The sequence below is a fragment of the Rhyacophila brunnea genome, unplaced genomic scaffold (genome assembly GCF_057557595.1).
Source record: "Rhyacophila brunnea isolate RB1 unplaced genomic scaffold, BYU_Rbru_1.0 scaffold_8, whole genome shotgun sequence".
NCBI classification, from domain to species: domain Eukaryota; kingdom Metazoa; phylum Arthropoda; class Insecta; order Trichoptera; family Rhyacophilidae; genus Rhyacophila; species Rhyacophila brunnea.
Window position 1 is genome coordinate 30,055,645 of NW_028233350.1, and position 12,905 is coordinate 30,068,549.

The 12,905-nt window shown below is 32.9% G+C and overlaps 1 protein-coding gene across 1 annotated transcript; it reads left to right on the forward strand.

Annotated features, from left to right (window-relative positions):
- The first annotated feature begins 4,010 nt into the window (after nucleotides 1-4,010).
- Nucleotides 4,011-12,566, forward strand: LOC147064123 (carboxypeptidase Q-like). The gene is made up of 3 exons (XM_085958651.1): nucleotides 4,011-4,347; nucleotides 8,515-8,641; nucleotides 11,310-12,566. The coding sequence occupies exons 1-3, from the start codon at nucleotides 4,115-4,117 to the stop codon at nucleotides 12,405-12,407; spliced, it is 1,458 nt and encodes a 485-aa protein (XP_085814777.1). The 5' UTR covers nucleotides 4,011-4,114; the 3' UTR covers nucleotides 12,408-12,566.
- Nucleotides 12,567-12,905: the final 339 nt, after the last annotated feature.

A 12,905-nucleotide genomic window follows, 5' to 3' on the forward strand; every position in this document is an offset into this window, starting at 1 on the left:
ACCATTGGGTACCTATGTATTAGTTCTAATATTACCTACATTAAACGACAAATCTCATCGCGTCTCGCTTACTCTTAAAGAATAACGAAAAGAATGAAGAAAAAGAAGTAAACAGTTATTATCGCGATAGTTAAAAATACACATCATTGATGCAAGCATATCCATGCACGTGTACAGGTGCCATTATGTACAGATTTACTTTCGCATGCAGTCAAAAATTCAATGTAACATCGCGTACCTCACGTTTACCATCACGCATAGATTTTTTCCGTGCCATATTAAATAATTAACAAATTATTTCTAATTAGGCATTTATCTATGTACATGATATATTATTATACGATCACCAGAATGTCATACGATCACCAGAATGTCAAACGATCATACCATAAATTAAATCGGAGGATTTTAATATCAGCTTTATTTATTCGGTCAAAGTTCACCTACAAAAGAAAATGTTATCAGTAACGATATAATAATTATTCTACAATAAAAATATATCTGTCGTCTTCGGTCAAATTTAAGAAATGTGCAATATTTGTCATTTTGCACTAAGCATATAATATATTGTCGTCACCAAGATACGAGTATGTACTGTACATAGATATAATTCTATTTTTATTTACAACGTTTTTCTTAGCTCATATTCTTAATTGTTCGGTGGTTCTTTGTCCCGTATAAATCTTACAATCGATATTTAATTAACTTCCCGACTAACTAGACATTTGAAACTTTTAGAATATATCAGAACACGATGCCAATGCAATTTTTAATACTTCTAGCCATATTTAAGTAGAATTGAATTAATTTTCAGTTAATTCTGTTTTGTATGAAAAGTTATTTCGACACCATTAATGGTTGCTAGTCTGGGGTCCTTGCAACTAAATTATTAATATATTCGTGCATTACTATGGAAATCAATATGACATTTCAGTAATATTTCTATCAAGTACAAATTTTTTTGATCGTTTAAGCTAGGCAAGTCAAGTTTATATGATTCAACAGAAAATTTAAAAACGTTGTATATAAAAAGTTCTTTTTAACTATTTTGTAATTATGTACCTACAGTTTTACTAAATTTTGTAAGCTCTTTAGTTTGATAAATTAAATGTATTTAAATATGTACCTGCTCTGTTGGTAGTTTGATGATTTCTTTTATAAAATTTAACTTTACAATATTTCTTTTCTCAGTTTACAAAGAGAAATTTAGATTATTAACTCTTTTATTGATTTACGTTTATCATTAGTTAAGTAAGTATAGACTACCGAATATATTACAATGTATTTGTTTTATACAATATAATATTTTGCATATAAATAATAAGTACATATATATTATTAAACGCAAAATAATCATTCAAAATCATGGTTGTGTTACAAAATATTATTCTACAATTTAGTATTGTACAATACTATTTTTTCGAAAAACATAGACTAGGTGCTATAAATTTAATATACGCCAGATACTATATTTTTTATGGAATCAATGTTCAAAAAGGTTCCTGTACTATAGTTTTTTTAGTAACACTATGATTTGTATACTTGTAGACCGGTGGCGAAGGGTGGATGTAGGCTGTGGAAATCCGATATAAATTGTGTACAATTTTGTCAGTCACAGTTTTTTTGTTTATATTGAATTAAGAGCGGAAATTGCAAATGGTGATGGTTAGTTTTTAAAATCCATATTATCCCTACTGATAAAATATGTTCTTCTATCTATAAAATATTGTTTGTCTATTATATATATGGCTTAGTTACGCATGGCTTAAATTCACCAACACCTCTGTAATTTTTGTATTTTTCGTTCAATGAAATCAAAGTGTGACTGACAAAGTTTCGTGTGCACTATTTATTATGTCGGATCTCAGCAACCTACCTCCACTATTAATAAAATTCGCCACTGCTGTATACTACAATCAATATAGAAAAAGATGGCAACACCATAAATATACAACTCTATTATGTATAGAATAAAGTAGATACCTAAATATTTTCTTAATGACAATGGGCTATACTTAATACGGCTGTGACGTGACCCTAGTTATTCCCAGTTTGACTTGTAAGTATAGTTAATTTGGTCGAGCCTAGGTGACAAAATACTTTTCTCTCGCTTTATGACGCCGAAATTTCACAAACTCATTCCATTTATTGTACATTGTATTCTGAGTGTGATATTGATATATTATAATATCGATCTGAGCTTATCATTTTTTTTTAATTACTACAAGACGATATATGAATAAAGGCAAACACGGTTTCCGTAATTACATTCTTTCTTATCATTACTAGACTGTTTGGGTATGATTAAAACGATAAATTATATTGAGTTTGTAAAGCGAAAATGGCATAATGGCATAATGGACATTTTGGTGGTAATATTAATTTATTTAAGTAGTTAGATTGGTAGCGAGACATGACACCTTACCAAGGCTCAGAGTAACTATATATTATTGAGTTTCGAGAAAGGCTGATACTGGATGTAAGGTGTAACAAGGAGATAAGAGAGCGGATCAAGCAGTCTCTCATCACACTAAGAGTAAAGACGTGACGTTTGACGCAGCTCAGCCAAATTCTACGGATACCTTAAAGAGAATTTCAACCTGGCTTGCTTGTTCTTAAAATCAACTGGATTTCGTTGTCCTAGAAGGCCGCAACATAGCATCCACGGTGAGTTTACGGTAGATACGTAGATAGATATAATATATAGATAGTAGCTACGGGATGCTGGTATGGCCTGGGAAGATACAAGACGACTGACAAGCAACAGAGATTCTTGGATGCGCCGTGTGGGGTCCATATGCTCCAACTAAGGGTCAGACATGGTCGAAGAAGAAGAGATTATTTAAAACAAGGTTGAGAAAAATGTAGCCTTATAAAAGAATCCTAATTTTACAGAACAAAACCCTTTATTTTTAATTACATATTTTTGAAAAGATATAATTTTGAAAAACCTCAGAAATTTACCTATAAGTATTTAAAAGAAATATAATTAGAAAAATTAGAACGGGGATTGTACTCACTATAACTAACTACGCTTATTTGATGTATGAAAAGCACTCACGCAGCAGTGAAAAAAGAATATTGATTAAGAAAATAAAACTATTTTCTTTATTTATTGGTCTATGTTCAATTCTGTCACATTTTAAATTGTACGACAATTTGAAATTAGTTACTACATACCTAATAGTCACATTTTGACAAAATAATGTAAATTTTGAATCTAATTTAAGTTTCATGAATACTGCCATAATATTATGTAATAGCTAACTGACCTTCCAACAACCAAACATTCCCCATGCCTGACTTATAATATTGTCACCTTCAGCATCCCAAATTCCATGAGACATTTTTTCTTAGGAAAAATTATGAAAAATATATAACGACTCTTTCGGCTATGCCAGTAAAACATGAAAACAGATTAACCAAATGAATATCAATGCTGCAAGTTGTCCCCCAGAAACAATACTGAAACCATGGTTACCAACTATTCTGGCAAAGATGCAGCAGCAAATTTCGCAATATTTGTTTTAAAACTGAATATTGCTTTCTCAAAAAGTTCAATTACTAATAATTTATTTACTGTTTAATGTACCTATTTAATAATAGTAATTTTTATTTTGTGTTAGCGGTCCACGAAATATTTGTCCATTTTCCACCGGTCTGCACGTGTAAAAAGGTTGAGAAACAATGTATTGTAAATTTATTAGCGGAGTCGCTTAAAAATATTTTTCTTACTTTTAATAAATAATTGCAAAACGAAATGTAATTTTTGTCTAACCTCTATATACTAATATTAGCAATTTATTAACGTAAATATTTAAGTATATTTTAATTTAATATCAATAAGTTATTTAGCAATTCACTATTAAATTATACCTAATTGAAATTATTATAACTGTGTACTTATTAAAATAGTAGTAAATGTGCTGTCCGCTAAAATATTACTTTGCCCGTTTTATTAATAAGTAATACAGTTGTCATATTTTTTTTACATTTTAAGTGTTCTCTTTATCGATAATAAGTCAGTCCAACTATAACGCGGAGAGTGCGTTTCACTAACAAAAGTTATACTTAATATTGTTATCTAAATAATAGTGTTTTTGACGTTTATAAAATGTTTTTAATTGTGAATCCTGCAGCAGTGTTATGCGCTGTGATTGTGACAATAAATTTAAGCTGTCCACTCTCTCGTGCACAACCGATCAATAATAATATTATTACAGTCGAAGCGGAAGGATGTCATTTAACGCAGGATGTCATCGATGACATCGCCAGTTATGCCAACGTGACGAACAGAATAATTGAACACTTTACTAAAGGAACCCAAAAAGGAAAAACATGGAAGAAGTGAGAAAAATTATATACCCTTCGAATATTATAATATAATATGACACATCTTTAGATATACTCACAATAATTACGCAGCAATTTTTTTTGTTTTTACTAACCCTATTAGGTATATTCGGGTTGGCTTCATAATATTTTTTTTCTTGATCGAATTAGTGACCCTATCACTTAATCATGTCAATATTCATTAATATAACATAATACATATCTATAATTTTAAATATCTCAGAAACATACCTTTTAGAAAACAATAATTATACCGAGCGGGACTTCAATCTACAGCCATCACATTCTAGTCAATATTATTATGTTAACAATCAATCAACCATTGCAGTACTAATCACTCTGAAATATCCTAAAAACAATACGTATGATTTGACGTTTCAAATTCCGTTAATATTTAACAAGGTATTAACAATACTATCTTTTGAACTTTTTTACTCAATTTCTCGTAAAAAATAATATTACGAAACCTCTCCGTGAGGCGGTCAAGATCCACCCCGCATTGTAAAGCGAATAATTAATAATAATATCTAGACAGGTTTAATTTTAACTATTTTTTTTTTTTGAATCTCCTTGATTTCAATGTTTTTGTTTAATCGATTACTATGGAAATACAAACAACACTGCTGTGACAAACAAAATAGTATTTCTCGTATAGGTAAATCATTCTTCTAATCACACTAATCAAAAATTTTGTATGTACTTATACTAATTAAAAATAACATATCATAATAGATTTTTTTTAAGAATTTACACCTAAAAGAGAAAATAGGACATCTTTTGACTCACCAACATTTTACGTGAATGAAAACTGCCGTTTTTTGTTTTCAATGTTTTGCAATTTGTTCAATGCGATTGCTTGAATTAAAATAAATATATTATAATAATAAAATTAAGCACTGTTTAATGGACAAAATGCTATCAACTACTCACAAGTAAAATCACTGGCGCTAATTAATTGATAACAATGCTTCAATTTTGGTAGTTATAAGTTATAAAATTCTAATATTATGAACAGATAGTATGACTAATAATTAGGTATGTCAAGAATTAAGTCACATATGCATGTCTGAGATAGACCTTCACCATCTTTATTGACTAAAATATGAGTGGTCTTGAACAAGGCGATTTGCTTGAATGTTTTATTTTCAATATTATTCTTGAAAAGATCCTCCGTGATGCAAAAAAGCCAATGTTTGACAATAATAGGTACTGATTTTATTTTACGTTACTAGAATCAGTTAAGAAGGTTTCTTTTAAAACATTTACTGCAAACAAGGAACTCTGAATAAATGAAGAAATCAAAATACATGCCATCTTTACACAAATACAATGCTATAGTACAGGGGTGGCAAACCTATAGCACGCGTTTGATAAGAAAAAAATTCCTTTAATAATAATAAATGACAGATCGCATTGTATAAAAAATAGCAGGCAAGAATAAGCATTACGTTTAATGTAAATATATAATTGCATAGGTCGGTCCTTAGACTTCATGCGTCACATATAATATTATCACACTAACCTCATCAGGCAGCGGAGGATACCGCACCGCGAACCTCTAATTTTGATGCTTGAGACCACTGTAGCGAGATAATGCATCATCTTATCGGAGCAATTCTCGCGTCAATTTGTGCGATAAGAACCAAACTAATTAATACATTAACAAAAAAATCATTTCTACCCACTAAAAATGACTGCACTAAATAAGAAACAAAAACTTGTTGAAGCTAGTAGTAGCAGGTAGTAATTTTGGCAGACAGTTTCAAAATTATTATTGGTGGACCGAAATGTACGGTGTAATTGAAAAAAATGATAAAGCTATAATACGTGTACTAGGTTCTAAGAGTGGTATCTAGAACACCATCATGCTTTAATAGGATTTTTAAAAACTATTTTTTCCTCATGAAAAACTGCTCGGCACGTCAGACAGTTGAAAAATAATATTTGGGAAATTTTGGCACGCGTACATAAAAAGGTTCGCCAACCCTGCTATAGTATAACGTCGAAGTTGACTATTATTCCCTACAAATATATAAATGCAATACAAAGTTAATAATTCTATTTGGAATTTATATATTTGAACACACTTTTATTTTTTTAATTGATAATGAAAATTATAACTGTCTTTTTTTAAAATAATACATATCGGTAGCAACAAAGTAGATAGGTACTTCTACATAATTATATTCAGATTAAACATAATATAATTATAACAAGGGTCAAAGATTATATACACAAACATTACAAAAATTTGTCGACTATATTAACAACAAAAAACGATAAAAATATTAAGTACATTTAAGATTAGGCTCTGTCCAGATGGCGCGATTTTACTTGCGCCTAAAAACTCGCGGGCATTCCAGGTACCTACATCATTGAGCCGTCTACATGTACTCGGCGCGTGTTATCTGTCGCGCACTCTCCAAACTCTCGACAACGCGACGTCTTTAAGGCCATTCCGAAATGAATTGCGACCACTTCGAACTCGAAACGACAGTTATATGGCCATTTCAAAATAAATTACGTCACCTAATTTGTACAACGCCAAGAATATTATAATTAGTGCAGGATCCCATAGACTTTTCGTGTACTTAATATGCGGAACGCATTCTGACAATTGGAATAGGTTCTAGGGATCACAAAGATATATAATGTCAATGTTGCCAGGCGATATTAGTGGTATTTTTTTTATTGAGGTTTTAATTTTTTTCTTATACACTGTTTCTGGATTAACCATAATACTAAAACTAATGTCATAAGCATAGATATAGTAAAGAAGCCAATCTGTGTAATTCTATACAAAAATGTAACTAAATAAAATAATTTAAGCCAAGGAAAATCCTACGAATCGATAATTTTGAACACATTGCACTACTCGCTATTTTTATTTTTTCAAATGGGACGAACCATTCTACGACCATGCCGACGGCATGGTACAATTATTGCATTTTCAATCAATCCCTGATTCGGTCTTGGTTTTATTGAAGAACTCAGAACAATTTTTGATGAGTTATAAGAAAAAAAAAATTAAAACCTCAATAAAAAAAAATGACCACTAATATCGCCTGGCAACATCGACATTATATTATATCGTTGTGACCCCTAGAACCCATTCCAATTGTCAGAATGCGTTCCGCATACTATGTATACGAAACGTCTATGGGATCCTGCACTAAATATCTTGCTAGTATATCACGATATATTAAATCTCAGAAGCCGTGTGTCACGACAGAGTTGTGCTGGTTTTTATGCCAATCAAAAAAAAAATGTATTACGTCACCCACTGACAAATAAATCGCAGTATATGGGCGCAACACATATTTTTTTGTTACTTGCCCGTAAAGCGCGGTGAAACACGCGCCATCTGGACAAGGTCTTGCAAGTTCTTATTTTATTTTAAATTAAATGAAGGGCGGTTACAGATTCAAGACATTTTACATTATTATTACAAAATTTACAAAATATACACATAATTCAAATGGCAATATCACCGTTAATTTTTTTGTTCCATACGTATATGTATCAGAATTATTAGTCGTTACGGCTTGTTGGTAATTATTTATCAAACAATTGATAAAAAATACTCAGTGTTAAAATAATAACTAAAGCAAAAGCTTTTAATAAATACCTATCACTAGAATATTGTTACTTATTTTTACCCAAGCATAATTGAACGTAGTTGTGCAGAATGTAGCCAGTCCACAATAATATCGAGCTGAGATAATGGCACTTTAGTAACAACATGATTATTAAAAATGTATGTGAAATGTCAAATTGTAAATAGTATTTTATTTCAAGAATATTTTTTTTGCGGCTTGGCTATTTTCAGTAAAATGTAGAGAAAAACTTCTCGCATCTGATCTATATCATATCTCTTTTTTTATTTTTTGTGGACTGGCTACTTTCTGCATTACTATGTCCAATTAATTATAAAGATATGAGGAACCTTTTTATGTTAGAAAGCCAAATTAAGTTACGTAGGTATAATAATAAGACCAAATTAAAGAAACTTCAATTAGAAGCAGAATATAATATACATTAAATAGTACTTTTTAAATACATATTTGAAATATTATCAATACAATTGAATGTACACCTATTACATATGTGATTGCATATTTTAGCGTAATAAAATTGAATATTTTTATTGGTTTTTTTTAGCTTGGCAGACTTTGTGGACAAGTTCGGAAGCCGCCTCAGTGGTTCTCAAATACTGGAAGACTCAATCGACTACATGGTTGCGATGACAAAAGACAGCGGGCTGGATGTACATACCGAAGATGTTGAGGTATTATTATAATAAGTACCCATATTAAGGGTAAACCAAGTTCTGGTATGAATTTATTTTTTGCACGCAATAAAGACATTGTTTCACGAGCTATATGACATGTGGGCCCATCCTGTTGGAACCACATATTTTCCGAATCGAAATCTTCCAATTCCAGCCATAAAAGTCAGTTAGGTATCATTTGCCTATAGCGGACGTTATAGACCGAAACGGATGCTCTTCCGTCGTTTTCGAAGAAGCACAGCCTGACTTCACCTTAAGGCTATTATACTTCAGCTGAGGCATGGTCTAAAAAGATCGTGACTATGTGACGCGCGGATTATGCAAATAACGCGTGCCGAAAAAAATCATATTTTGTCATAAAAATTCAACTTGCGTCCATTTAATGTTATGTTTATTGTTATATTAGTAATAATAATAATATATTCATTGACATTTTTTCTTTTTCGAGTACATGAGTAAGTTTTTTACTCATCTTTACACGATATTCCTCCGACGCCAGCACAAAACAAATTGACGTGCTCACACCTAGACTACCGCTCTCTGATTGTCGACAAGTAAGAAATTTCGTCCCACCTATTGTTGAAAATTATTTGCCGTTTCACTTATGTATGCTCTTAGGCCCAAAAATCACATGAAACAGTAACTTTCGCAGCATATAACGGACTCTCTTGAATTACTTGTGACTGAGATTAAAATGTGCCTCATTACTGAAGATGATTTTCCTTGACAAATCATTATTGGTTACCTGCTCTTTCAAGACCCAATCACATATTATATTAACACGTACCTATGCCGAATATCCTTTTGAATTCCATAAGTACATAGTATGTTCTTTCTGGGTTGTCTTAAGTCTTTCAAGACAGATCTCTTCTAACTAAGTACTGATTCTGTGCTCGTCTTTTTTATAACTATAAGTAGGGTGGAAATTACTCAAATATTTTTTTTTTTTTTTTAAATAATTGACATGATTAATTGATATTTTCTGTACAGTTCTTCAGATTAAAAAACCAATCAACACGACGTTATGATTTTGAGTGACCAGCTTTATTAATATATTATTCAATAATGTCACATTTACTTTAGGTATTTGAAATTAATATTTTAAATCGCTGAACAACTTAATTATGTAGTGATAGGTAAGGGTTTGCGGAGGGTGTTGATTTATACTTTTACACTTATTGAAAACACTGATTCAGGGACATTACGTAAGTATATTTCGCTTGACAGGAAACAATTAATTATTAATAACATTTGTAATCGTAAGCTTTGGCGCGAAAAAGGTAGCGAATCGTATTTAGAGGCGACGTAAGGGTTCTACAAGGGTAGGTAGCCGACTGACCTAGACATGCGTCGTTCTCGAACGAACGAATCTTTTAAAACTAATCTTTAGCCAGCGAACAAATCGGTCCCGTGTCACCTGGCGCTTTTGTCGTTCGAGGCGAACGAGATTCGCGAGAGTGCACGCGCAGTATAGGAAGAAACGTGGGTGCGAAGGATACGCTGCCCGGCGAACGGAATATGTCGTTCGGGGCGAACGAGATTCGCGAGAGTGCGCGCGCAGTATAGGAAGAAACGTGGGTGCGAAGGATACGCTGCCCGGCGAACGGAATATGTCGTTCGGGGCGAACGAGATTCGCGAGAGTGCGCGCGCAGTATAGGAAGAAACGTGGGTGCGAAGGATACGCTGCCCGGCGAACGGATTATGTCGTTCGGGGCGAACGAGATTCGCGAGAGTGCGCGCGCAGTATAGGAAGAAACGTGGGTGCGAAGGATACGCTGCCCGGCGAACGGAATATGTCGTTCGGGGCGAACGAGATTCGCGAGAGTGCGCGCGCAGTATAGGAAGAAACGTGGGTGCGAAGGATACGCTGCCCGGCGAACGGATTATGTCGTTCGGGGCGAACGAGATTCGCGAGAGTGCGCGCGCAGTATTGGAAGAAACGTTTGGGGTGGCGACGAGATTCCGTAATTCGTACGCGCTAGTACTATACATTTTATTACAGCTACAAAAGACACAATTGACCTAATCTGTCCGAACAAATCACTATCCGTAATTAACCTATTCGGTCGGAGTCCTCATTAAGTGACTCATTTCCCATAGCTAGACTGACCGTACCCACTTCTTGACCCTCAGTCCGCCCAGAACCAGATAACGGTAACTTTGTGTTTCTTTGTTAAGCTGTGCGTGCATCTTGGTCTAGCTTCTACTCGTTTACAGTTACAATAAATATGATTATATTCCAAACTCTATCGATTGGAGTATTTTTGATGGGGAATTTAGGCATTAGGGTATTTGGTAACAGTAGGTACAATATAAAATTGACATTATTATTTTTTTAAATTTTGAATATCAATGAAATAAGCGATAAATCAAGTTAACATTCTAATAAATAAAATTATTTTCCAATTGATACAGTTATTTATAAAATAATTTGAAATCATTGAACTTCATTTAGTCATGTAACTTTTTATTGTCCATTTCGAAAAAAAATATCGCCCAAATAATTTCTGTCTGTATGATTAGTCTTTTTAATGGGACTGTTGGCCACTGTTTCTTTTAAAGAACTTTTAAGTAGGTATCTACTTAATAGCCCAAAAACTAAGAATATACTTATCACTTAGACGGGAGATGATAATAATAAATAACTGTCAATTTTTCTTTCAGGTTCCTCACTGGGTCAGAGGTAAAGAAACGGCAACCATGCTCAAACCAAGAGCGCAAAATCTTCCTCTTCTCGGACTTGGATATAGCGTGCCAACTCCTCCCGGAGGAATAACAGCAGAAGTGATTGTAGTCCAGTCATTTGACGATCTTAAACTTCTGTTACCCAGCAAAGTTCAAGGGAAAATAGTTGTCTATGCGCAAACATTCAAAAGCTATGGAGAAACCGTAAAATACAGGAGTAAAGGAGCTTCTGAAGCGTCTAAGCTTGGAGCCGTTGCAGCTCTTGTGAAATCCATAACTCCGTTTTCTTTACGGACACCGCACACTGGGATGCAGTCATATTCTGCTAACGTCACCCAAATACCAGTCGCTGCCATAACTGTTGAGGATGCCGATATGCTTTTGCGAATTCAACAGAGAGGTCAAAAAATCGAAATCAAACTAGTAATGTCAGCGACGATCGAGAAGAAAATTTCAAGGAACACTATCGCAGATTTAAAAGGTTCTTCAATGACCGACAAAATTGTCGTTGTTTCTGGTCACATTGATAGTTGGGATGTAGGTGATGGAGCCATGGATGACGGTGGAGGCCTTTTTATATCATACATGGCACCGGTTGTCCTAAAAGAACTGGGTCTCCGGCCAAAGAGAACATTGCGTGCTATCTTTTGGACTGCTGAAGAACTAGGACTTATTGGATCAGAGGCTTATACCAAAGTTCACAAAGAAGATGATTACAATTTGAATTTCGTCATGGAATCAGACGGTGGAACATTTGCACCTCTTGGGTTAACATATATAGGAAGCAAACAAGGAGAATGTATGATGAGAGAAATACTGAAGTTGTTCTCTGCTATTAACGCAACTCAGCTGGAAATAGGAAATCCTGAACCAGACATTGGCTTCTGGACTAGAAAGGGAATTCCCGGAGGTGGACTTTTGAACGACAATGGAAAATATTTCTGGTATCACCACTCAGAAGCTGACACTATGAACGTTATTGATCCTGATGCACTTGACCTTGATGCTGCGTTTTGGACTGCATTCTCCTATATTGTTGCCGATATGGCAAACGATATTCCACGAGAAAATATTTAATGCATTCATTTATTTGGGTCCTCATAATATTAATTACATACATTATTATTTGTCAATAAAAAAATATTTTATGAATACGAAAGATGCAATTTATTACATTTTACTTATTATTTACTTAAGTTTATTGTTTTTTTAAATTTTAAACTAAACTTACAATTTAAAAAACATAAAATATGCTACTTATTATTTATTACATTATATTTTATAGTAATTTCTATCATTCAAATGTAGTATATAATAAGTTCTCTCGAATGCCGCAGAAAGATTTTAAAATATTTCATTTTAATTATATTAATTTCTAAATAACTACATAATTATAATACCTGCATTAATTATATATTATATTGCCATCTAAAATTTTCCTATCAATTTTTTTTTATAATATCCACGTAAAAACTGTAACAAAGATTAGAACTTCATTATAACAATGCGTAACAAAAAATAATATAAATATTGTTTTACTTTTAATCAATCATCGTCTTCTTAATAACTGTAGCT